The 24,676-nt window shown below is 63.2% G+C and overlaps 1 protein-coding gene across 4 annotated transcripts; it reads right to left on the bottom strand.

The window, feature by feature from the left end:
* Positions 1–824: 824 nt before the first annotated feature.
* Positions 825–24,531, bottom strand: Mob3a (MOB kinase activator 3A). Of its 4 annotated transcripts, none has more exons than XM_076852282.2 (6): positions 24,363–24,531; positions 15,022–15,098; positions 14,572–14,674; positions 9,824–10,353; positions 6,971–7,173; positions 825–6,192 (listed from the first exon to the last, which is right to left on the bottom strand). In XM_076852282.2, the coding sequence occupies exons 4-6, from the start codon at positions 10,242–10,244 to the stop codon at positions 6,163–6,165; spliced, it is 654 nt and encodes a 217-aa protein (XP_076708397.1). In that variant the 5' UTR covers positions 10,245–10,353; positions 14,572–14,674; positions 15,022–15,098; positions 24,363–24,531; the 3' UTR covers positions 825–6,162. The 4 variants fall into 4 exon arrangements, with proteins under 4 accessions (XP_076708397.1, XP_076708405.1, XP_076708414.1 ...); XM_076852290.2 differs by having other exon boundaries at positions 14,572–14,671; XM_076852299.2 differs by lacking the exon at positions 15,022–15,098.
* Positions 24,532–24,676: the final 145 nt, after the last annotated feature.

Below are 24,676 nucleotides of genomic sequence, written 5' to 3'. Positions count from 1 at the left end.
GGCAGATGCCGTAAAAGCTGTGCCCCTTTGTCCTTAGCTGGAGTCAGCCTGGAGCTACTGTCCTCGTGGGCTTCCTCCTAGGCTCCAGCTTACAGCTGAGGGGCTCATTCCTGTCTTACTTGTGCTTTTGTGAAATTCTGATACAAAGAACTGCGGGAGGCCGCACTGGGGATCTGCCCCTGCCCCGCTGTCCCCACACAGCGTCTCCTCCGGTTGTGGTCCAGCCACCAGTCCCTCTCGCCTGTCTCGCCCCTGGGCCCTCTTCACCTCATTTCCATGATGTCTGCACCTCGACATCCAACCCCTTGGCACAGCTCTCCCTGAAAAGGCCTTTCCCAGGGGGAACATCTGGTCTCCGCTCTCTGCTGAGTCCCCACGCCCCAAGCCCCCGGCAGGTCCTCAGCTGCTCCTGGCCCTTTGTCTTTATGTGTCTGTCTTCTGCATTGCTCTGATGAAGCCGGGGTCTCCCTCTGGTCCTTTAAGTCTCGGCGCCCCAGGCTGGTCCCCGACACCCTTCCTTCTGCCCTGGTGGAGTCCGCCTGTCTCTAGGTTTGCAGGCCACACCTACAGCTGCGTGGGAAACTGAGACAACCCCTCCCAGGGCTATGTGGGTGCAGGCCGGGCGCTGGCTTCCTGTGGCTGTGACAAATGGCCGGCCCAGCTGCTGCATCCTTCTGATGGCCAGGCTGACCTCGCCCTACCCTCTCTACCACCCCAACAGCTGGAGCCCAGTTTGCCCGCCCCCCCAAACCCCAGCATTGTTTTTTTTTTTTTTAATATTTATTTATTTTTAGGTTTAGATGGACACAACACAATGCCTTATTTTTATGTGGTGCTGAGGATGGAACCCAGGTCCCGCCCATGCTAGGCAAGCGCTCCACTGCTGAGCCACGATCCCCGCCCCATCCAGCATTGGGTTTTGAGTGACAGGATTCTGTCTCCCTACTTCTCAGGCTGCAGCTAGCAACAGTGAATCTTCCCTTCTCTCCTCCCTGCTGGCCTTCCTTATTTCCTTTAACTATTTTTTTAGGGGAGGTACCAGGGATCGAATTCAGGGACACTCGACCATTGAGCCCCATCCCCAGCCCTATTTTGTATTTTATTTAGAGACAGGGTCTCACTGAATTGCTTAGGGCCTCACTTTTGCTGAGGCAGGCTTTGAACTCATGATCCTCCTGCCTCAGCCTCCCAAGCCACTGGGATTACTAGCATGCACCACGGTGCCCAGCTTTTTAAATTATTATTATTATTATTTTAAAGAGATAGATAGAGAGAATTTTAATATTTATTTTTTAGTTTTCGGCGGACACAACATCTTTGTTTGTATGTGGTGCTGAGGATCGAACCCGGGCCGCACGCATGCCAGGCGAGCGCGCTACCGCTTGAGCCACATCCCCAGCCCTTAGATTATTTTTTAAAATAGGAAAGCTACACCTATATTTATACAACTGTGTACATAACATCATTATTCACAATTACCTAAAAGTGGAAGCCACATAACTGTTCATCAATTAATAATTTAAAAGTGGTCCTTCCATACAATGGAGTATTATTCAGCCATGAAAATGAGTAAGACAAGCTGGGTGTGGTGGCCACACCTATCAACCCAGCCACTGGGGAGGCTGAGATAGGAGGATTACAAATTCCAGTCACCTTGGCAACTTATCAAGCCCTTGTCTGAAAATAAAATAAAATTTAAAGAGTTTTGGGGATGCAGCTCAGTAGCAGAGCACCCTGGGTTCAACCCCCAGCACAGGGGGAAAAGGAAAGAAAAAAAAAAGAGCTCCACACAGCACAGTGTGGGTGGCCAGGGGACCTGGGGAGCCGGACAGAAGGACATGCTGCAGGGCCCACCCGGAGGTCCCTGGAGTCCGATGCCCAGGGACAGGAGGTCAGAGCTCGGTGGAGAGGAGCACTGTGCGGAGGGCGACTGCAGGGGCTCTGGAGTCCCCCAGAGGACACCCTGTGCTGTCACCCTCGCTTGGTCACAGCCTCAGAGACCAACACAGCCTCCACCTGGTGGACAAGTGACCAGAAGGCTGGCTTCTCAGAACCTGTGGGCAGCAGGGGCTGAGGAGGACACTGGGTGGATGATGCGCTGGCCAGATTGTGTTCCCAGGAGTCTCGGCAGATGGCCTGGCCAGCCCAGGGGACAGGTGTAGCCTGGGCGGATGCAGAGGGCTGTGCCACTGCAGGCCACTGTGCAGACCCTGGCAGCTCCCCGCATCATGGCCCTCCAGGGACCTGGCGGTGGGGCCTCCGCCAGCCTCGTGCCGGTCACATGCTGAGGTCAAGACCAGGGCAGCAGCAGAGCATGGCCAGAGAAGTTTCCAGCAGCTGGTGAATCAGCACTGGGGGGCCCGGGCCGAGGGGCTGGGGGTGGTGCGGGCTGACAGCATCCTCTCCCGGGAGGACAGGGCTGGTCTCCAGAGGCTGAGCAGCAGAGTGACAGAGCCAGTGGCCTGGGGGTGAGGCCACCCCTGCTGCTTTCCCTGGGGAGGGGCGGCAGCTGGCAGCTGCTCCTGTCTTCCACTCACTAACCTCACTAACCGGCTTGGGAGGAGGGCGGTGGCCCAGGAGGTGAGCAGAAGTACAGAATGAAGGGCAGCGCAGAGCAGCGGAGCTGGACACATGGGGGTGCCCAGCCAGCGGGGGAGGGCACCGCAGCACGCCCACCCTTGTGCTGGAACGTTGTCCCGTGACCAGCAGGAGCGCAGTGGCAGCGGCAGCGCCGAGGGACCTGAGGACCTTGTGCTTAGTGAGAGCCACAGTGTGTGATCCAGCAAGAGGAGGGTGCACAGACGGGACGTGGACTCGCGGTGCAGGGCTGGGGACAGACTCATGGGTCACGGCTTCCTTTGGGGTGGTGGACTGTCCGGGAGCTGGGTGGAGGCCGTGGCTGTGCAGCGTCCACAGTCAGTGCACTGAGAACCCTAGACTGCGCCTGCGGGGCGTGGGCGTCAGGTCTGTGAGCCGCACCTGGGCCCAGGTGTGCAGCCAGAACCGTGCAGGCACAGGGCCCCCCAGCGACCCAGGCAGTCATCAGGCAGCCTGCCCTCTGCCGGCCAGGACTGGACCTGAAGAAGGCACTGCTGACCTCCAGGGCAGAGCATCAGGAAGGGGCGGAGGACACAGCCGGCAGGAGCTGCCACCCAGCAGGGCTGTGGGGCAGACCCAGGGCACCGGGGGCAGGACAGGGTTCAGGAGGGGCAGAGAGTCAGGGGAGTGGCCAGCCTGGTGGAGGGCGCTCAGCAATGCTGCCCAGGCAGGCAGGCGTGGCATCCTGTCCTGTCTAGGAACAGAGCTGCTCAGCCAGTGGACGCTGGGCAATTTACTGTGGTGACCCCTGATCCAGAGGCTCTCAAATGGGAGTGATTCTGCCCCCAGGGGACCCTGGGCCACCTCTTGGGACATGTTTGGCTGTCACAACTGGGTAGCTCCTGGCCTGGAGGGGTGGAGGCAGGGACTGTTGCCCTGCACCCTCAGGGCCCAGGACGCCACCCAGAAGGACCTGCCCTGCCCACAGCCCTGGGGCCTGCTCTGGAGACTCCCCCAGGGACACTAAGAAGGCTGGGGTGAGGCCCAGGCTGGAGCCGGCCGTGTGCACAGGCTCCGAGGTGCACCCCACCTCCTACCAGGGGCCCCAGAGAGGCCCAGAGACGCCCGCAGGGTCCAGCCACGTGGGTAGGGCCTGCCTGGTCCCATGCAGGGATGGGGTGGCTGTGGCTAAGCATGTGGCATCACTAGGTCACATCGGAGACCCATCTGGTCCCGTGCCCTCTCTCTGGTTTGACCAAGCGGAGGCCCAGGTGTGGTGGAGCCAGGAAGGAACAGAGGCCCTGGTCCTCTGCCTACATGGGCTGCCCCCTGCTCCCAGCCCCGCTGCCTGAGGACGCATTGGAGTGGCACAAGGGTGTGGCCTTCAGGGCAGGAGCCCCCCCAGTGACAGTCTCCTCTCACTGGGCAGTGCTGAGGACCAGGTATCCAGGAAGCGGCAGCCCAGCCCCAGGGCCTCACTGTGGCCTCTTCCTGTCCACCAGGCCAGCAGCACGGGCCACTGCAGACACTGCACACTGACAGGGCTCCAAGACCGTCACCCCCTCCCCACATTTTTTTTTTTTTTTTGGTACCAGGGATTGAACTTAGGGGCCCTTGCCCACTGAGCCCCATCCCCAACCCTATTTTGTATTTTATTTAGAGACAGGGTCTCACTGGGGTGCTTAGTGCCTGGCTTTACTGAGGCTGGCTTTGAACTCTGATCCTCCTGCCTCAGCCTCCCGAGCTGCTGGGATGACAGGGGTGTGCCACAGCACCCAGCCCCACATTTTTTTACATGTGACAGTTTCAGGGCACCTTAGGAGGCCGAGGCAGGAGAGCTGCATGAGCCAGGACAGCCTGGGCAACTCAATGAGACCCTGTCTCAAAATAAAATAAAGGGGCTGGGGTGGGCTCAGTGGTAGGGTGCCTGCCCAGCATGTGCAAAGCCCTGGTTCCAGTCCCAGCCCCGAGAAAGAAGGGAAAGGGCCCGAGGGCTGGGGTTTGGTAGAGGGCTTGCCTTGCATGCACAGGCCCCGGTTCTCAGGCCACAGGGCTGGTCGGTGCAGACCACAACGCCAGCCCAGCCGTCCGCCCCTGTGGGACCTGGCCGGGCTTCTGCCTCGCCCAGTAGGCAGGTGAGTGGGGGACAGCCCAGTGCCCGCAGGGCCTTCCAGCCGCCCCTCCTCCGCTGCCCGGATGGTCCATGAGACTCGAGTGCCCCATGCATCTGTTTATTTGGGGACAAGATGCCCACGGCTGCTGTCCCCCAGACCCTCCTCTGCTGGGAAACGGCAGCGCCCAGCAGCCAGGGTGCCCGTGTCCCCCGCGCCCAGGTGGGAGGGTGGTCTCAGAGCAGGGTGGGGCGAGGGCAGTGCCATGGGGCTCAGGGACCTCCTGGTGCGTGGGCTGCTGGCACAGTGGCCTCCCAGGGCTTGGGGACACGTCCTGTGGCTCCCTGAGCTCTGGGGTCAGGCAGGACAGTGTCAGCAGCACTGCTCAGCTGAGCGCCTCCCAGACTCGGGAGGACAGAGCCCCTGTGGCTGGGGCCGCGCTGGGTCAGCAGGTAAGGGCCACGGAGGCCAAGGGCAGGGGGGTGTGGCTGGGGGCGGAGCTGGGCCAGGTGAGGTGTCCTTTGGTCATGCCCCAGCACAGCCTCCAAGGGAAACGGGGTGTCCCTGGGTTTGGTCCTGTGGCCCTGTGGGGGCGGCACAAAGGGTTTCTCTAGAAAGTTCTCAGGCACCTGAAAAAAGGCCACTTCCTGCCCCCGGGCAGTCAGTGGAGACATCCAGGAGGGGCTACTCCTGTGCTGGTGGCAGTGGAAGGGACATCCTGGGGTCACTAGTTACTAGTTGGAAAAACACCTTTAAGAACATCTTAAGCCAGGTAGTGGCCACGCCCGTCACCTTGGTGACTCACGAGGCTGAGGCAGGAGATGGCGAAGGCCAGCCTGGGAGACCCCGTAAGACCCTGTCTCCACACAAAGCGGGCCGGGGGCGGCTCAGGGTGACTGCTCGGGTGACGCCCCCGGGTTCAACCCCTGGTGCCCCTCCCAAAAGACCTTGAGGGGCAGGACCCCGAGACCTGTAGCACTCAGGCTGGGCCCCGCAGCACCAGGACACTCGGCCGGGCGCGGGCAGGTGTGTGGGCACAGGAAGCCCCACACAGGGCCAGCCTGGCCCAGTCATCCCCTCTGGGAAAGGGCTGGGGGCTCCGTGGGCACAGTGCAGAGCCCTGGCTCTGAGGCCGGGAGAGGCTGAGATGGGGCCGGCCTCCCTCCTGGCCAGGACTAGCCTGAAGGCCACGGTAGGGCAGGGCGGGGCTGGGGGCAGTTCTGAGAAGGGCCAGGAGGTGGGCGGCAGCGGGCGGCCCTGCCACCTGGCAGGAGGACGAGGTCCACAAACACAGTGGGTTTTCCCGGTTGCTAAGAAACAAAATCCTGGAGTCCAGGTTCAGCCTCCTCTTGACAGAGGAGGAGACTGAGGCCAGGGAAGAGGACGTGTCCAGGCTGTCCTGGCCAGCCCCCGTGAGGTGCAAAGCCCTCAGGATGCTCAGCTGCGGGGACAGACACCATGGACTCAAAGAAGTCCTCCTGCAGGCCCTGGAGGCTGGCGGTGGCCCGGGCTCTTAGCGGCACATCCGTGCGGTCATGTCTTTCTGTGGAGAGAGACAGGACGTCAGACCCGCAGACACCCACGAGGACAGGCCAAGCGCAGGGCAGAGCAGGCAGCCAGCTGGCGAGGATGAGATCAGAGGCACAGGAGGACCCCGGCACCCTGGACGGTGGGCACAGGAGTCCCAGAGCGCGCCCAGGCAAAGCTCGAGCCCCGCTGGCCCGCAGCCAGGCAGCAGGAGGGCGGGGCTGGCACCGGGCGGGCGCGGGGCTGTGGGACCGACGCTGACAGGAGCTGCAGGGTCCAGCTCCGGGCCTGACCTGGACCTGTGGGCGTCCCACCCTGGGTGCCCGCCAGAAGGCACTCTGTGGCAGAATGAACCCAGAGCAGGGACGGTGCGGCGGCCCCCAGTGTGGGCCCTCTGCTTTTTGGCGGGCTGTCTGGCAGGGAACGGGGCCCCCGTCCCCAGAAGCCCAGCAGCACCACAGCCTGTGACCCCCCTTCAAGGCCTTCCTGCTGGAACTGGTCCCTGTCACCACATCATGGGTTGGGGCCCCAAACTAAAGAAGGGACATCACTCTCCTGACCCAGGTTGGTCCAGCCTGGGCAGCACACAGCCCTCAGCCTCCACAAGCCGGAGAGCGGGGCGGGGCCGAGCCGGCACAGGGCTGGACCCTCACGCCTCCCTCTGGCCTGTGGTGGTGGCATTGGCTGGTGGCTTCTGAGCCTCTTGGCCAGGGCTGTGGGCACAGGCTGCCCAGAGCCTTCCGAGGCCGAGCCCAGGCCCCTCTGCACGGCCCCCGCAGCCCGTGGCCTCTCACCAGCGGCTCCAGCTCCTTGGTGTCGATGAGGCCGAACTCGGTGACGAAGTAGTAGAAGTGCTTGTAGCAGGTGTTGACGTGGGCCTCGGAGCCCATCTGCGCGATGCGGTCGAAGTGGTGGATGTACACGTGCACGAAGACGCGGAACAGGCGCGACAGGATCTTCCGCGCCGCCTGCAGGAAGCTCTTGGGGAACGGCGTGCCTGGCAGGTGGGGGACAGGGCGAGGACGCTGCAGGCCGAGGGTCCCTTCCACTGGAGCCACCCGGCCTGGACTCGCGAGGCGCAGGGCAGCCGAGACCCGCCCCGGGCCCCACAGCCTGCCTCCTGGGCACCAGGACATTGTTGCCCGCAGCTAAGAGTGGAGGCCGCTGGGGAGGCACCTGGGCTGTGCCCAGGAAGGAGCCCCTTTCCCCAGAACGAGGGCAGTGGCCTGAGCCTGGCTGGCCCCACCCGGTGGCCTCACCGGGGCTGCCTCTGACCCCAGGAAGCCCCCTCGGAAGCCCCCACTGCTGCCCACCACGGCGCCCTCCCCTCGTCCCAGAGGACTCTGTCCATGAACCGCCCGAACCCAGACCACAGGACGCAGAGGTGAGACAGGCGCCCTGGCCTGGACACAGGTCAGCCTGGGGCCACTCATCCCAGCAGGGCCACTGAGCATTGCCGTGGCCAGGGAGACAGACAACACGGCCAGCTGCGGAGCGCCACAGCGTCCAGCCCGCACGTCCACGGCCGTGCTGGGAGCTGACCGGGGGCGCCCACTGGCCGCACCCCAAGCCCCGTTTACTTGATTGGGAGCCAGGGTCTCCCGCATCACTCAGGGCTCACTAAGTGGCCCAGGCTGGCTTTGCACTGCCACCTTCCTGCCTTGGCCTCCTGCTTCAGTCTCCCCAGCTCGAGGGTCATGGGTGTGGCCTTCACACCTGGCAAAACACACACCCACCAGCTGAAGAGCGACGGCAGGTGGACAGCACTGTGCCTTCTGCAGATGTCCCTGTCAGAATTCTCAGTTTGTGTACCTGGCCTCTGTGGGAAAAGGGGCTCTGAGGGTGACTGGAGTCACCGAGGGTCACCACAGGGTCCTCCGCAGAGGAGGCAGGGAGTTGGGGTCCGAGGGCCTGGAAGACACTGTGCTGCTGGCTCTGGAGCTGGAGGAGGGGACGAGGACGCTCCCTGGGCCGCGGGAGGCCGCCACAGCCCCTGGGTCTACCCCGGCAGGCCCGACCTCTGCGCCCAGAGCGGCGAGAGGACGCACAAGTGTGTGGCGAGACCCCCGCGTGGTGGAGTTGCCGTGGCCCCTGGACCCCGGGCGCCTCTGCAGCCACTTCTGAACCCGCTGTCCGAGCCTCGTTTCTGGTGAGAAGCCCTGGGGCGGGAGCCACGAGGGCAGGTCTTCCCCTTGGGGAGCAGAGAGGAGCTTGGTGGTGGGCAGTGGCCTCTGGCAGGCTGGGGGGGCCCACTGAGAGGGCCCGCTGGGGAGCGGGGATGGCGGGCACAGAAGGGCCAGGCAGGAGGGATGCCTCCACCCGCCAGGAGGAGGCTGGGCTGGGGCTCAGGAGGCCGTGCCGGCTCCTTTCAGGTGCACATGGCTGCAGAGGCTCCGACAGGAGGGAGGAGAGCCGTCCCTCACCTGGTGGGGCGCAGAGGCAGAGCGAAGCGGGGATCAAGCAGTGGCCAGCCCAGGCAGGCTGGAGGACACTGTGGACCCTGCCCCGCCCACTGCACAACCCCACCTGCTGGGTCGCCCCGGGAGGCTGAGGCCACAGCGCCTCTCCTGCAGCAGCCGACCCTGTCCTTGCTGGTCCCTGCAGGTCTCTCTCAGGTCCCCGACTGTCACGGCCCCCAGGGCCGCTCTCTCCAGGGCTCTTTTGGGTGCTGGATGAACCAGGGCCTCCCACAGGCCAGCAGAGCCCCACCACCAGGGGCACCTCCCTCCCTGCTCTTGTGGGACATGTGACCCACGTATCCCCAGGGCCAGCCCAGGGCTGGGTGAACTCGAGGCCACGCTGTGCCCAGGCCAGAGAGGTGGAGCTGCACAGCTCTGCGAACTCCACAGACCCCGGGGAGCAGGATGCAGCGCACAGCCCGGTCAGCCCAGGGCTGGGTGAACTCGAGGCCACGCTGTGCCCAGACCAGAGAGGTGGAGCTGTACAGCTCTGCGAACTCCACAGACCCCGGGGAGCAGGATGCGGCGCGCAGCCCGGTCAGCCCAGGGCTGGGTGAACTCGAGGCCACGCTGTGCCCAGACCAGAGAGGTGGAGCTGTACAGCTCTGCGAACTCCACAGACCCCGGGGAGCAGGATGCAGCGCACAGCCCGGTCAGCCCAGGGCTGGGTGAACTCGAGGCCACGCTGTGCCCAGACCAGAGAGGTGGAGCTGTACAGCTCTGCGAACTCCACAGACCCCGGGGAGCAGGATGCGGCGCGCAGCCCGGTCAGCCCAGGGCTGGGTGAACTCGAGGCCACGCTGTGCCCAGACCAGAGAGGTGGAGCTGTACAGCTCTGCGAACTCCACAGACCCCGGGGAGCAGGATGCAGCGCACAGCCCGGTCAGCCCAGGGCTGGGTGAACTCGAAGGCCACGCTGTGCCCAGACCAGAGAGGTGGAGCTGTACAGCTCTGCGAACTCCACAGACCCCGGGGAGCAGGATGCAGCGCACAGCCCGGTCAGCCCAGGGCTGGGTGAACTCGAGGCCACGCTGTGCCCAGACCAGAGAGGTGGAGCTGTACAGCTCTGCGAACTCCACAGACCCCGGGGAGCAGGATGCGGCGCGCAGCCCGGTCAGCCCAGGGCGGAGCTGGCACCGGCCCTCTGCCTGCCTGGCCCCGTGCCGGGCCCTGGCGGCCAGGACTCACCGACATGGGTGGGGAAGACGTCCTCGTTGTTGATCTGCACCTCCACCCAGTCCATCAGCAGGTCCATGTACCTGGGGGCGGACAGCGCCGTGGGCCTGCGGAACCGCTGCTCGTCCTGCCAGCGGTACTCATACTTGGGCCCCCCGGACATGACGGGGCAGGACTGCTCCGTGCAGCCGTCGCTGATGGTGCCGTAGATGAGGTTGATGCGGTTGAAGAAGTCCACCACGTGCACGGCCACCCAGTCGTTGAGCTCCTCGCCTGGGGGCAGCTGCACGGCCAGCCGCAGGTCCAGCCCCGCATTCAGCGACGCCTGGGCCCTCTTGTGCAGCTCGAAGCGCTGGGTGCCTGGCTCAAACTTGCGCTTGGGCCGGAAGGTCTTGTCCTTGTTGAAGACTTGCTTCAGGAAGGGGCTGGACATGGTGGCAGAACCACCGTCTGGGGACGCTGCCCAGGACAGGCGGACAGTCCGCGAGGCAGGCCGACAGAGGCCCAGGGAGGCCACTAAGCCCACGGCTCCTCCTCTGGATCTGAAACAGGGGACAGAGGGCTCAGGATGTGGGGCCACGGCTGCTCCTGCCATCTGCGTGGTGGCACGGAGCGTGACGCAGCTGCACCAACCAGGGCCTGCTACTCAGGGACAGGTGGCCCCGTGGCTACGTGGCACAGCGGGGCCACCCCAGGGGAGGGGACACTGAGAGGCAAGGCCTGTGGTGCCCGGGGTAGCTGGATCCTTGCTGGGACCGGAGGGCCAGACCCACCGTGCCCAGAGGCTGCCTGTGAGGACAAGCTGAGGTCTCCGGTGGTGGCCATCGTAGGAGCGACCACACGGGACCCCCGAATGTCACTGGTGATCTTTTATTTTTGGTACAAGGGACTAAATCCAGAGGAGCTTCATCTCTGAGCCACACCCCAGCTCTTTTTATTTTTCTTATTTTTGTTTTAAAAACAGTGTTAGTTGTAGATGACAAATTCCTCCACCAGTTCAGTCTGCCATGTGGCCAGTCTCTCCCACGGAGCTGCGACCAGCCCCCGTTCTATCTTCTTGGGAGACGGGGTCTTGCTAAGCTGCTGAGGTCACAGGTGTGCACAGGTTCTGACAAAGGGTCACTGAGGATGGGAGAAAGCTGAATCCTGGGAGGAGGTGACCCTGAGCCAACTGGGTGGTCCTGAATCCAGTGGTCAGTTGTGGGAAGGGCTCTGAATGACCACGCCTTCCAGTCCTGAAGCACGAGGCTCTGACCAATCCCTACATTTCGTGGTGACTTGGGCAGGTCTCCGGGTGTAGGTGTCACCCTTGGGGACTGAGCTGCGCTCACCTGCTCCTCTGTAACCTGCCCGTGGCCTCGTCTGAATGGCTTGTCCTCAATAAAAGAGTTCAGCACGTGCTCTCTCTCTCTCTCTCTCTCTCTCTCTCTCTCTCTCTCCACAGACCCCTAAGGTCAGAGGAACAGTCACAGGACCCAAAGAAAAAAGCATCTCTGTCTCTGTGTGTTACTTCATGGAGCCCAGTTCCCCTGGGTGGCCCTGAGTGTGCAGCAGTGGGATCTGACAGTCAGTGTCCTTGTAAGAGGACACAGTGGGGACGCCATGGGAAGAAGGCCACAGCCCAGGACACCGAGGACCATGTGCTGTGGAGGGCCTGGACGACCCTGCCTGGGCCTCAGAGGGAGCCGGCCCCGCCCACCCGGACCTGGACCCCTGGATGTCGTCAGTAAGCTCCCGCTGCAGTCACTGGACGGGAGTCACGCCACTCCAGGGTGATCTCAACCCAACTAGGTCACATCTTCAAAGATGGCACTTCCAAATAGTGTTCCACTGCGAGGCTCCAGGCGGACATGAACTGGGGACCTTACACATCTAAACACAGAAACCTCAAGGAGCGGCACCGCTGCCACCTCATCCCAGCTCCGGGGAGGCCAAGGCCGGAAGATTATGTCCCGAAATAAAACATGAAAAGGGCTGGGGCATGGCTCAGTGGGTGTCCTCGTCACATCTGCTGGAAGGCTGCTCCATGCCCGGCGCACACAGAGAGCCAGCGGCCCTGCCGACAGCGTAGAGCAAGGACCCTCACCCAACAGTCGGGGGAAGTCACAGAGGTCAGAACTGTGAGTCGGGGCATGGTTTAGGACTGTCCAGGCCCAGCATCACCACAGGGTCCTCACGAGAGGACGCAGGAGGGCCCGGGTCGGAGAGCCTGGAGGTGGCCCTGGGTCTGGCCCAGCGAGGCCTGCGTCAGCTCCCAGCCACAGCTGCGGGGAAGAGCATGCCATTTTCAGCCAGAGCCGGTGACTTCTGGTGTCAACAGGAAACCCAGAGACAAGCGGCCACCACTTGAAGCAGGGCAGAGTCACCATGTGGTCACAGCTGCATCACCCAGGTCCCAGGCAAACGCAGCCCAGGTGCTGGCCCTCTGGTCCCCTTTGGGACTGTGGGTGCAGGGAGGTGGACGTGGGACAGCAGGGGCTGAGCAACCCCGGGAGGGAAGGCTGGCTGCAGCCTCAGGCCCAGGAAAGGGGATGAGCCAGCTGCACTCTTGGTAGGACGGCGGGTGTCAGGGTGAGTGTAACCAGAGAGCACAAGTGTGGCAGGGCGTGGGGAAATCGGCCCCCAGCCAGCTGCACTGGGACATGGTGCAGCCACCATGGCAAGAGGGTAGCAGGACCCACGTGAACAACAACTGCAGTGCTGGGGACAGAGGTTGAAGAGCCTGCTACACAAAGCCGTGCACATCCTGCTCACGCACCCAGGCCACATAGCTGGGAGGAGCCAGGCATCCACCAAGAGACTGAGGACAGACGTGACATGTCATCCACCCAGAGCATCCTCGGCCAGGGCAGGAACGCGGTGGCACAGCGGCAGCATGGATGAACCTGAGGTCCCGGTTCTGGAGCCAGACATGCAAGGTCACAGTGTGTGTCCCGTGATAGGAGACTCCAGGACAGGAGTCCCAGAGAAGGGACATGGACCACAGGTGCAGGGGTGGGAGGGGCGGGGCTTGCTTCTGGTGGGATAGAATGTTCTGGAACCCAACTCTGAGGCTGCATTAAATTGCTGACTTGCACACTTTACACAGCAAGGTGCACACACTCAGCCACAGCCTCAGCAAGGCCGTCACCGGGCGCCGGCCTCTGCTACAGCTCCTCCTGGGCTCAGCACAGCCACAAGTGCACTGAACGAGGTACAGGCTGACCACCGACACAGGGGACATGCATGGGGACGTGGCTCCCCGGTGGTACCAGGGCAGGGAGGACCCCGCCTGCAGAGCCTGGGCCTCGCCTCAGGCTCCCTGCCACCTGGACTGACCTGACCAGGGCGTCACACCTCACACTGCTTTTGTGGTGCTGGGGGTTGGGCCCAGGGCCTTGTGCGTGCGAGGCCGGCCTCGCTATCCCCTGCCCTCTCTATCCCCAGCCTCACTTCGCGTCTTCCTGGGAGAAACGCACGTCCATTTACACACAGGTAAACTGGCCTCCCCCAGCACTCCCCTCCCCCGCTGGGCGTCCTGGGCTCTGTCGGTGTTGAGCAGCATCCCTGGCCTCCACCAGTGTCCCCAGACGTGACCCAGAGTCGCCCGGCAGCGTCACCAGAGTGAGCCCAGGTCAGAAGGAGGCAGACCCACCAGCACCCTAAGCACATGCGCAGGTGGGCAGCCTAGAGCAGGAGGCGGCCGTGCAGGCAAAGATGCTGCGCCAGCCCAGCAGCCTCCTCCAGGCCCTGGGCTCCTCGCCGGCTCCCCGGGTGGGAACGGGCCCCTTGCCTGCTCTTCTCTGCCTGGCAGGGCTGACCTGGCAGGCCACCTGGGCCTTGGTGTCTGGTGTCTCTCCTGGTGGCGTGGCCACCCAGGACGTACTCAGGTGGGCTGAGGAGGCAGGGCCCTCAGGCCCTCAGCTCCACCACCACTGCCCCCGCTGCTCCCTGCCACCCGAGGAGGAGACCCCTCCAGGGCAGCAGGGCAAGGAAGCTCCTGGGCCCCCAGTAATCCCAGAGCCCGTGGCCACCAGGGCTCCAGCAGAGGCTTGCTCACAGGTCTCACCCTGACCTCCAGACGCCTGCCCAGGAAGAGCGCCGGCCTCACTGCGCCCCTGGGCCCTGCTCACCCCTAAGTTCCTCATTCACCAGGCACACAGTCCCCAAGGCTGACAGAAGCCACAGCACAAAGACACTCGGCCTGGCTGCCGGCGCCTGTTCAGGGCGTGTCCAGAACAGCACTGGGGTTCCTTCCAACACTGTCACCTGGACAGGGCGGGAGGAGCCCAGAGCACGTGCAGGAGCAGGGCCCACCACGGAGCCCCGGATGGCCTTCCAGGGCCTTCATAGCCGTGATGTGGCCGCATACTGACCAGGCTCTGGGCTGACTGGCAGCTTCAGAGGAGACGTCCCTGGACTGGGGCTGGGGTCAGGGAAGGCGAGCCACCCTGCGTTTCTTCTCAGGCCAGACCCCCTCCAGAGGCCTGCCCCCTCCCCAGCCCTCACGTCCGTCCACCTGAGCCCGCCAGGACTGTTCTAGAAGCTGGGGGGTGGAAGGCTGGCTTCCGCCTCCTCAGAGCCTGGGACAGCAGCATCTTTGGGGTAAAATGTCGTCCTGCAAACCCCTGGGCAGACGCCGGTCAAGGCCACCGCGTCCTATCAGGGACACCCATTCCACGACCCAGGGGGTGCCGCTCTAGGAAGGCCACAGGCCGGGCGTGCTGACGGCTCCTCCCGCTCCCCAGGGCCGGTCACTGCTTCCGGATCCTTTTCTCTACCTTCCAGTGTGCTTCCAACACTTCTCAGAATTGGGTGGCGATGTCTCTGGATTTTCCTCGTTTTCCCACCAACGGATGAGACAGCAATGACCTTTGGAAGCTTCTAGAAGAATGAAAGGTAAGATGACAAATTCCTCTGCCTCAAACACACAACCTTTTTCCTGTCTTAATAAAACCAAAATATAACATAGTTCCTCTAAGCCAACTAACTGCTGTGACCCCTCCCGGCTGAGGTGTGGCCCACAGTTGCCCATTTCCTTCCGGTGGTTTCCACATCCTGCCACCACTGTGGGGGGTGAGGCCCAAGTTCAGAGGTTTGTTCTGTATTTTCTTGATCAGTGTGCAACACTGGCCTCTGGCCTGGCAACCCTACTATTTGGCAGATGATGTTTGAAGCCTCGACTCTGCCCTGTGAACAAAGGTAGCCCCCAGTGCTGCCTTCCAGTCTACCTTAGTCCTGGGTCTGGGCTCAGTGGACCCCACAGCCCCTTGGCTGGCACGCTCCAGGCCTGGGTTCTACCCCAGCACTGCAAAACAAGAAAAAGAGAAAACAAATGAAGCAGCTCCCGTCGGGGGTGCGTCCTGGGGGCGCACTCAACCCTCTGGATAATCTTTTCTTTTGGCTTAAAATAGAGATAAATGAATTTTTTTTGCTGATTTTCTTTTTTTTTTTTTTTTAAAGAGAGAGTGTGAGAGAGAGGAAGAGAGAGAGAATTTTAATATTTATTTTTTAGTTTTCGGCAGACACAACATCTTTGTTTGTATGTGGTGCTGAGGATCGAACCCGAGCCGCACGCATGCCAGGCAAGCGCGCTACCACTTGAGCCACATCCCCAGCCCTCTTTTTTTTTTGTCTTTTTTTGGAACTGGGGGTCGAACCCAGGGCTTTGCGATGCAAGGTGGATGCTTTGCCACGGAGCTCCACCCCAGCCGCAGGCACACACTGTGTGGAAAATCCAACCCTTCCACACCATCATCGAGTAGTGTAGTTACGGCCACCACCCCATTGCAGAGCACCCGCGTCCCCAGAGGGACCGTCCCACAGCAGCCATCCCAGCCCCCACTGCGGGCCGCATCCAGGTCTGTGAAAGGCTTGCTCAGCCCTAAACTGGGAGCTATGGTCGGGCCCAACTCCCCAGCAGGCCTCTGCAGCCGTCATGGGCCTGGACAAGTTAAGGTGACCTCCGACTGGAGGAAGTGGCTGGTGTCCCCGCGGGGAGAAGAGACTCAGAAAGCAGCACAGCCAGGGATGGCTAGAGCCCCGGGCGCTGGAGAGCAGGAAGGGCCTGTGGCTGTGTGTGGCTGGACTGGCCTCACTCCTCCGGCCCTACCAGCACAGGAAGCGAGCTGGGGACCCTGCTTGGTCGTCCCACACCCCATGGAGCTGAGTCCCACCATGATGCACCTCAGGGGCCAAGGAGGGTGCATGCTCCATAAGACCATCTGTCCAGGGAGCTGCCAATGCCCTCAGTGCCCGGCTCATGGGAGGGCCAGGGCCGGCCTCGACTCAGCCTGAGGGCTGCCGATCGGAGGCTACCGCTCACTTGTTCCCCACAACCACAGACCTCCTCGGGCAGCTCTGCCATGTCTGGGACATCTGTGCTGCCACAATGGAGGGCCCCAGTGTGGAGCGGGGGCAGGCCAGGGCACTGCTGGACCCCACAGCCCCAGCATGTCACCCTGGCGCCCAGGGAGCCCCCCCTGTGAGCACCGAGGCCAGGCCTGGACACACGGCTTTGCGTCTCCCTCTCCAGCAGGCAGTTCCTGGGCCACCAGCGCTGCTGGTCTGGCCTGAGGGGCAGCAGGATCCCTGTGTCTTTGGCCCGGGACAGTGCCTCCCATCTGGTCACCGTGATGGAGGGCTGGGCAGGGAGGAGTCTCCCGCACCAGGGAGTCCAGGGGCAAGCGCAGCGGGGACACTCTTACTGCTGCTCAGGGACCTCTGGGGACTCCAGCTTTACTGCTCTTTGGCTTCAGGGACCTGAACCCAGGCTCTGGTGCAGCAGGAGGTGCCCCTGGGAGGGTCTTGATTCTTACTTTTGGGTGGCTGCACCCGAGACCTTTTGCTGTCTTTTTCTTAACTGCAGTTTTAGGGGTCGAATCTGGGGGTGCTCTATCACCCTCAGCCTTTTATTTTGAGACAGGTCTGAGTCGCCCAGACTGGCCTCGAACTTGAGATTCTCCTGCCTCAGTCTCCAAGTAGCTGGGATGGCAGGCCTGCACCACCCTGCTGGGCTTAGCTCTTAACTTTTTTTCAGTGTTTAATACTTATCGATGGACAGCATGCTTTTATGTTATCTACTTTTACGTGGGGCTGAGGGTGGAACCCAGGGCCTCACATGTGCGGCGAGCGCCCTTCCACTGACCACTGCCCAGCCTTGGCCTTTACTTATTAATAACTCATTATTTAACATAACAGTGGTTAATTAAAAGTGCCTATTTATATTAATGAACTCACCTAACACAGGTCGGGAGCCAGAGGAGACCCCAGGAGGCTGGCCGTCCCCTGCAGGGCAGGACTCCTGCCACGCTGCAGGTCAGGAAGGAGGCACTGCCACTCTTTCTTGGTGCTATTTTCATGGTGCGTCACCACCGCCCTCATCCAGCCTTTGGGTGTTTCTCTGAGATGAGGTCTTCCTGCCTCCGACTCACCTTCCGCGCACCCTCCCGAGCAGCTGCACCACAGGTGGGCCCCTGACCAGGCAGCGCCGCTCTCGGGGGCAGACAAGGTCTGAGGTCTGGGTTCAGCCTGGACCCTTAGATCCACATCTGGCCCACTTTCTCCCCGGCCAGGCCCCTTGGCACTGTGGACGTGGGGTGGGCTCATGCTGTGGTGGGCACCCAGGGCACTGCAGGGTGCGCACAATACCCTTGGTCCCCCAATTCCAGCCAGGAGCTGCCCCAGTTTTGACAACCACACGTCCCAGACGTGGTCAGGAGTCCCCGACAGCAGCACCGACTTAGGTGGGACCCTCTGTATGAGGGGAGCAGCCCACTCTCTGCTGCAGGAGGCACCCCCAGAGCTCCTCAAGGCCCGCCCGCCCCGCCCTGCCCACTTCCCTGGGGCCCAGGCCTGGGCAGCCCCTGCCTGGATGCTCCTGAAACTAGAACCCCCGGCCCAGGCAGGGGTGACTCACTGCCTGGACTTCAAGGGCCCTTGGGCCCTGTCCCCACCAGGACACCCCAGCTCACTCCGCCTTCTCCCGCAGTGGGCAGGACCCCTGTGTGGCCCCTCCCTTTATTCCAGCTCCGCCTGGTGTGAGCTCAGGGCCAGAAACACTGTGCCCCCCGACACTTGTGTGAGCACAGTGGCCGTCTGCCCTGCCCTTCAAAATGGAGTGCAATGGCTGGGCACACAGCTCCGGTGGCAGAGGGCCCTGGGTTCAATCCCCGGCACCTCGAAAACCAAAAACCAAAAACCACAAAACCAACGGGCCGGCCCAAGCTCTGCCCCAGTGCCATGGAAGACAGCAAGAGAACAGGGAGAAAAGGGGCTGGACGCGTGGCCAGCACCAAGCCCAGCCCCAAGCCCAGCCCCAAGCCCAGCCCCGCTACGCTACGGGAGGGAAAGGGAACAGGGAGAGGCAGCAGTGGCCCAGGAGCAGAGGCCTGGGGTCTGAACTGGACCTGGGAAGGACTCCTGCCCAGAATCCATTCCTGAAGTCCACGGCCTTTTCTGGTTAAGGCTCTGGAACTCCAGAACGCCCCAGGAGAAGGACCCCCTGAAGTGGGGGTGTGGGGTGTGGTGGGGGTGTGGGGTGTGAGGGGTGTGGGGTGTGTGGTGTGTGGGGTGTGAGGGGTGTAGGGATGTGAGGGTGTGTGTGGGGGTGTGCGGTATGGGGGTGTGGGGTGTGTGTAGGGTGTGTGGGGTGTGTGGGTGTGGGGGGTGTGGTGGGGGTGTGGGGTGTGAGGGGTGTGGGGTGTAGGGATGTGAAGGTGTGTGTGGGGGTGTGCGGTATGGGGGTGTGGGGTGTGTGTAGGGTGTGTGGGGTGTGGGGGTGTGTGGGGTGTGGTGGGGGTGTGGGGTGTGAGGGGTGTGGGGTGTGTGGGGTGTGAGGGGTGTGGGGTGTGTGGTGTGTGGGGGTGTAGGGTGTGTGTGGGGTGTGCGTATGGGGGTGTGGGGGGTGTGGGGGGGGTGTGGGGTGTGAGAGGTGTGGGGTGTAGGGATGTGAGGGTGTGTGTGGGGGTGTGCGGTATGGGGGTGTGGGGTGTGTGTAGGGTGTGTGGGGTGTGGGGGTGTGGGGGGTGTGGGTGGGGGTGTGGGGTGTGGGGTGTGAGGGGTGTGGGGTGTAGGGATGTGAGGGTGTGTGTGGGGGTGTGCGGTATGGGGGTGTGGGGGGTGTGGTGGGGGTGTGGGGTGTGAGGGGTGTGGGGTGTAGGGATGTGAGGGTGTGTGTGGGGTGTGGGGTGTGTGGGGTGTGAGGGGTGTGGGGTGTAGGGATGTGAGAGTGTGTGTGGGGGTGTGCGGTATGGGGGTGTGTGGGGTGTGGTGGGGGTGTGGGGTGTGAGGGGTGTGGGGTGTAGGGATGTGAGGGTGTGTGTGGGGTGTGAGGGGTGTGGGGTGTGTGTGGGGTGTGGGGTGTGAGGGGTGTGGGGTGTGTGGGGTGTGGGGGTGTAGGGTGTGTGTGGGGTGTGGTGGGGGTGTGGGGGGTGTGGTGGGGGTGTGGGGTGTAGGGATGTGAGGGTGTGTGTGGGGTGTGTGGTGTGTGGGGGTGTAGGGTGTGTGTGGGGTGTGCGTATGGGGGTGTGGGGGGTGTGTGGGGTGTGAGGTGTGTGGGGTGTAGGGATGTGAGGGTGTGTGTGGGGTGTGAGGGGTGTGGGGTGTGTGGGGGGGTGTGGGGTGTGAGGGGTGTGGGGTGTAGGGATGTGAGGGTGTGTGTGGGGTGTGTGGTGTGTGGGGGTGTAGGGTGTGTGTGGGGTGTGCGTATGGGGGTGTGGGGGGTGTGGGGGGGGTGTGGGGTGTGAGAGGTGTGGGGTGTAGGGATGTGAGGGTGTGTGTGGGGTGTGGGGTGTGTGAGGTGTGTGGTGTGTGGGGTGTGAGGGGTGTGGGGTGTAGGGATGTGAGGGTGTGTGGGGGGTGTGTGGTGTGTGGGGGTGTAGGGTGTGTGTGGGGTGTGCGTATGGGGGTGTGGGGGGTGTGGGGGGGTGTGGGGTGTGAGGGGTGTGGGGTGTAGGGATGTGAGGGTGTGTGTGGGGTGTGGGGTGTGTGGGGTGTGTGGTGTGTGGGGGGTGTAGGGTGTGTGTGGGGTGTGCGTATGGGGGTGTGGGGGGTGTGGGGGGGTGTGGGGGGTGTGGGGTGTAGGGATGTGAGGGTGTGTGTGGGGTGTGTGGTGTGTGGGGGTGTAGGGTGTGTGTGGGGTGTGCGTATGGGGGTGTGGGGGGTGTGGGGGGGTGTGGGGTGTGAGGGGTGTGGGGTGTAGGGATGTGAGGGTGTGTGTGGGGGTGTGCGGTATGGGGGTGTTGGGAGGTGTGGGTGGTGGGGTGTAGGGTGTGTGGGGTGTGGGGGTGTGTGGGGGTGTGGGGTGTAGGGTGTGTGTGGGGGTGTGGGGGGTGTGGGGTGTGGGGTGTGTGTGGGGGTATGGGGGTGTGGGGTGTGTGTGTAGGGTGTGGGGTGTGTGGGGGGGTGTGGGGTATGGGGGTATTGGGGGGTGTGGGTGGTGGGGTGTAGGGTGTATGTAGGGTGTGTGGGGTGTGGGGGTGTGTGGGGTGTAGGGTGTGTGTGGGGTGTGTGGGGGGGTGTGGGGGGTGTAGGGTATGGTGGTGTTAGGGGTGTGTGGGTGGTGGGGTGTAGGGTGTGTGGGTGTAGGGTGTGTGTGGGCGTGTGGGGTGTGTGTAGGGTGTGTGGGGTGTAGGGTGTGTGGGTGGTGGGGTGTGGGGGAGTGTGGGTGTAGGGTGTGTGTGGGCGTGTGGGGTGTGTGTAGGGTGTGTGGGGTGTAGGGTGTGTGTGGGGGTGTGGGGTGTGTGGGGTGTGTGGTGCTGTGGGGGTTTGGGGGTGTGGGGTGTGTGGTGTAGGGTGTGTGTGGGGGTGTGGGGTGTGTGGGGTGTTGTGGGGGTTTGGGGGTGTGGGGGTGTGTGGGTGTAGGGTGTGTGTGGGGGTGTGGGGTGTGTGGGGGGGTGTGGGGTATTGGGGTGTGGGGTGTGTGGGGTGTGTGTGGGGGTGTGGGGTGTGTGGGGGGGTGTGGGTGTAGGATGTGTGTGGGCGTGTGGGGTGTGTGTAGGGTGTGTGGGGTGTGGGGGTGTGTGGGGTGTAGGGTCTGTGTGGGGGTGTGGGGTGTGTTGGGTGTGGGGTGTTGTGGGGGTTTGGGGGTGTGGGGGTGTGTGGGTGTAGGGTGTGTGTGGGGGTGTGGGGTGTGTGGGGGGGTGTGGGGTATTGGGGTGTGGGGTGTGTGGGGTGTGTGGGGGGGTGTGGGGTGTGTGGGGGGGTGTGGGTGTAGGATGTGTGTGGGCGTGTGGGGTGTGTGTAGGGTGTGTGGGGTGTGGGGGTGTGTGAGGTGTAGGGTCTGTGTGTGGGTGTGGGGTGTGTGGGGTGTGGGGTGTTGTGGGGGTTTGGGGGTGTGGGGGTGTGTGGGTGTAGGGTGTGTGTGGGGGTGTGGGGTGTGTGGGGGTGTGGGGTGTGTGGGGGGTGTGGGGTATGGGGGTGTGTGGGGGGTGTGGGGTGTGGGGGTGTGTGGGTGTAGGGTGTGTGTGGGGGGTGTGGGGGGTGTGTGGGGTGTGTGGGGTATGGGGGTGTGTGGGGGTGTGGGGTGTGTGGGGGTGTGTGGGGTGTGGGTTGTTGTGGGGGTTTGGGGGTGTGGGGGTGTGTGGGTGTAGGGTGTGTGTGGGTGTGTGGGGTGTGTGGGGTGTGTGGGTGTAGGGTGTGTGTGGGGGTGTGGGGTATGTGGGGTGTGTGGGGTGTGTGTGGGTGTGTGGGTGTGTGGGGGGGTGTGGGGTATGGGGGTGTGTGGGGTGTAGGGTGTGTGTGGGAGTGTGGGGTGTGTGGGGTGTGTGGGGGTGTGTGGGGGGGTGTGGGGTATGGGGGTGTGTGGGGTGTGGGGTGTGTGTGGGGGTGGGGTGCAGGGTGTGTGGGGGTGTGTGGGGGGGTGTGGGGTATGGGGGTGTGGGGTGGGGGGGGTGTGGGGGTGGGGTGCAGGGTGTGTGTGGGGTGCCTAGAACTTCCCTGGGTAAACCCCGGCCCTAGGCCACAGGGGACTCCCGGGCCATCTGATAAGGAGCAGGGACAAGCCTGTCCTGACAGAAGAGCAGGGGGCTTTCCAGGGAAGGTGGGGCCTGGGCGGGGATGTCACACAGACAGGTGCATTCCAGGGGCTCTGGGCACTGAGCCACACCCCAGCCCTATTTACATGTAAGACAGGGTCTCCTTAAATTGCTTAGGGATTCATGAAGGCGCTGAGGCTGTTCTGAACTCAGCCCCTCTGCCGCGGCCTTGTGGCGGCTGGGATTGGAGGCCCAGGCCCTGCAAGGCCACTTTTGCTTCTGAGAGAGCAAAGTAACACAGCCCCTGAGGCTGCTGTCAGCAGGGAGGGGCCAAGCAGGGCCGGAGCTCCCCAAGCGCCCGGTGAGCAGCACCCCCCAGGGGACAGCTGAGGGGGCCAGGCCAGGGGGCGCAGCCCTGCGCTGCAGGCAGCGAGGGGCCCCAGGCTCTGCAGAGGCTGCAGCAGTGCCCAGGAGAAGCCCTCGGCACACTGGGGAGTGTGCCCACGCTGGGTGGGCAGGCTGCCTGAGGACACTGTGACACCAGCAGTCCCCCGACCACCGCTGTGACAAATGCACCGCTCTAGTGTGGGGAGTCGGGGAGCATCTGTGGGGACAGGGGACGAGGGGATGTGCCATACTTAACGCCATGGCCCCAGGGAGCAGCACACGTGCTGGGGACCAGCTGCCGGGGGCGCGGGGAAGGGCTCCCCGGAGCCAGGAACTCGAGACCCGCCTGAGCCGCACTGAAGGGCCCCGGCCCAAGGCCAGGAACCAGGGATGACCAACGCAGCTCCCCTGGCCTGGCGCGTCTCTGCCTCAATGCCCAGCACCACACACACCGCAAAATAGGAAGAAAGTGAAATGACAGAGCGGTAGCTAGCTGGGTGGTGGCACACCTGCAACCAGTGACTCAGGCTGAGGCAGGAAGACCGAGTTCAGAGTCAGACTCAGCAACCAAGAGAGGCCCTGACTCCAAGTGGGACTGTCATAAAGGCTGGAGGGCCCCGGCTCCAACCCCCAAGATGAAACAAGATAGAATACAAAGGCCATGCAACAGGCCTGCCCTGAGGAGGACACTCCCTCCATGTAGCCCTGGGGGGGGGGGGAAGGGGACACAGGGTAGGGGACAGGAAATACTGGACTTCTGCTTTGTTTCCACTCAGACAACGTGATGAGTGGATTCTAAGAACAAAGTCCAGACGGGGGTCACAGCCTGTCCCCAGAGTTCTCCCTGGGCCTCTGATGGCTGCTCGTCGGCCCAGGCCAGGGCTCTCCTGCCCGCTGCCACCTCCTGAACTTGAACAACACCAAACAACCCACCAAGGCGCCTCTGCGTCCCCCACCCTAAGGGGAAGGCCGTGAACAGGCAAGTGGCCCGGGCTGTCGCCCCAGCTCCTCAGGAGGCCGAGGCTGGAGGATCCCGAGGTCCAGGCCAGCCCAGGCCACTCAGTGAGACCATTTCAAAGTCACATTAAAAATAAATAAATAAATAAAAGGTCTGGGGATGAGCTCAGTGGTACAGTGCCCCTGGGCTCCGTCCCGGGACAGGAAACGAGCAAAGCTGCTGTGAGAAGGAAGGGAATGAGCCCCTGAGACCCCGGAGCGGAAGGGGAGGCTTCTCATCTCACAGGCCAACAGGGACTGTCCTTGGCCGTCGCTGAGGGACAGCCGGGACTTCAGGGAGGCCTCATTAGTGTTTCTAGAAATGCCCCAGGAAGGAAGGCGAGAGCTGGCCAGGATACTGTCCCCAACCTTGAGTGTGGGCTGGGATTGAGCAAAGGTTCTACCACTGAGCCACACCCCCAGAACGCCCTTTCCCTTCTTATTTTCATTTTTCATTTTTTAAATTATTTGTTTATTTTTGGTCCTGGGATTGAACTCGGGGCACTCCACCACTGAGCCACACCCCTGCCCTGTTTAGTATTTTATTTAGAGACAGGGTCTCACTGAGCTGCTCAGCGCCTCGCTGATGCTGAGGCTGGCTTTGACCTCGCCATCCTCCGGCCTCAGCCTCCCGAGCCGCTGCGGTTCCGAGGTGCACCCTCGCGCCCGGCTTCTCTCTTTATTTTGAGACAGTCTCACTGAGTTGCCGAGGCTGGACACGAACTTGGGATCCTCTGCCTTCAGCCTGTCCAGGGGCTGGGATGACAGGCGTGGCCACCAAACCGGCTTCCAGGCCTTTTTATAAAGACCGTGGACACTTAGAACAAATTCAAGCCCCAGAGCGCAGGTCAGGGGCGGCCGCTAAACCGCTGGGGCAGTCAGTCCAGCGGGAGGAGAGCGGCTGGCAGCTACGGCATGATCCGGCGCCCGCCGCGCTGCCGCCCGCCGCCCGCCTTCGCCCCTCCAGCACCGGCTCCCGCCGCCCGATTTCAGCCGCCAGGACCGGGATCCCGCCGCCCGCCTTCGCCCCTCCAGCATCTGGCTCCCGCCGCCCGATTTCAGCCGCCAGGACCCGGATCCCGCCGCCCGCCTTCGCCCCTCCAGCATCCGGCTCCCGCCGCCCGATTTCAGCTGCCAGGACCGGGATCCCGCCGCCCGCCTTCGCCCCCCCAACATCCGGCTCCCGCCGCCCGATTTCAGCCGTCAGGACCCACCTGGTCGCCTCACGTCCGCCCGGCACTTCCAGCTCCCGCCTCCCCTCAGTCTCTGGCCGCCACAGCCTGACCGCCGACCGCGCAGGGACACGCGGCGGAGGGACTCATCGAAGGCCCCGCCCCGGCCGCACCCGCGGAGCCGGACCTACTTCCCCTACTGGCCCGGCCCCGGATGGAGGTGCTGCGTCACGGCCCCGGAAAGGAGGCGCGGGTACTGACCGACCGCCGGGCGGGCCGGACCGCGTTCCTGTTGCCTAGCAACCACCATTGGCTGGAGCCTGGTTGGAGGCCTGTGGGAGGAGCTTAGGCGATAG

Source organism: Callospermophilus lateralis, chromosome 1 (genome assembly GCF_048772815.1).
Source record: "Callospermophilus lateralis isolate mCalLat2 chromosome 1, mCalLat2.hap1, whole genome shotgun sequence".
NCBI lineage: Eukaryota > Metazoa > Chordata > Mammalia > Rodentia > Sciuridae > Callospermophilus > Callospermophilus lateralis.
This window is presented reverse-complemented; position numbering and strand designations above follow the sequence as displayed.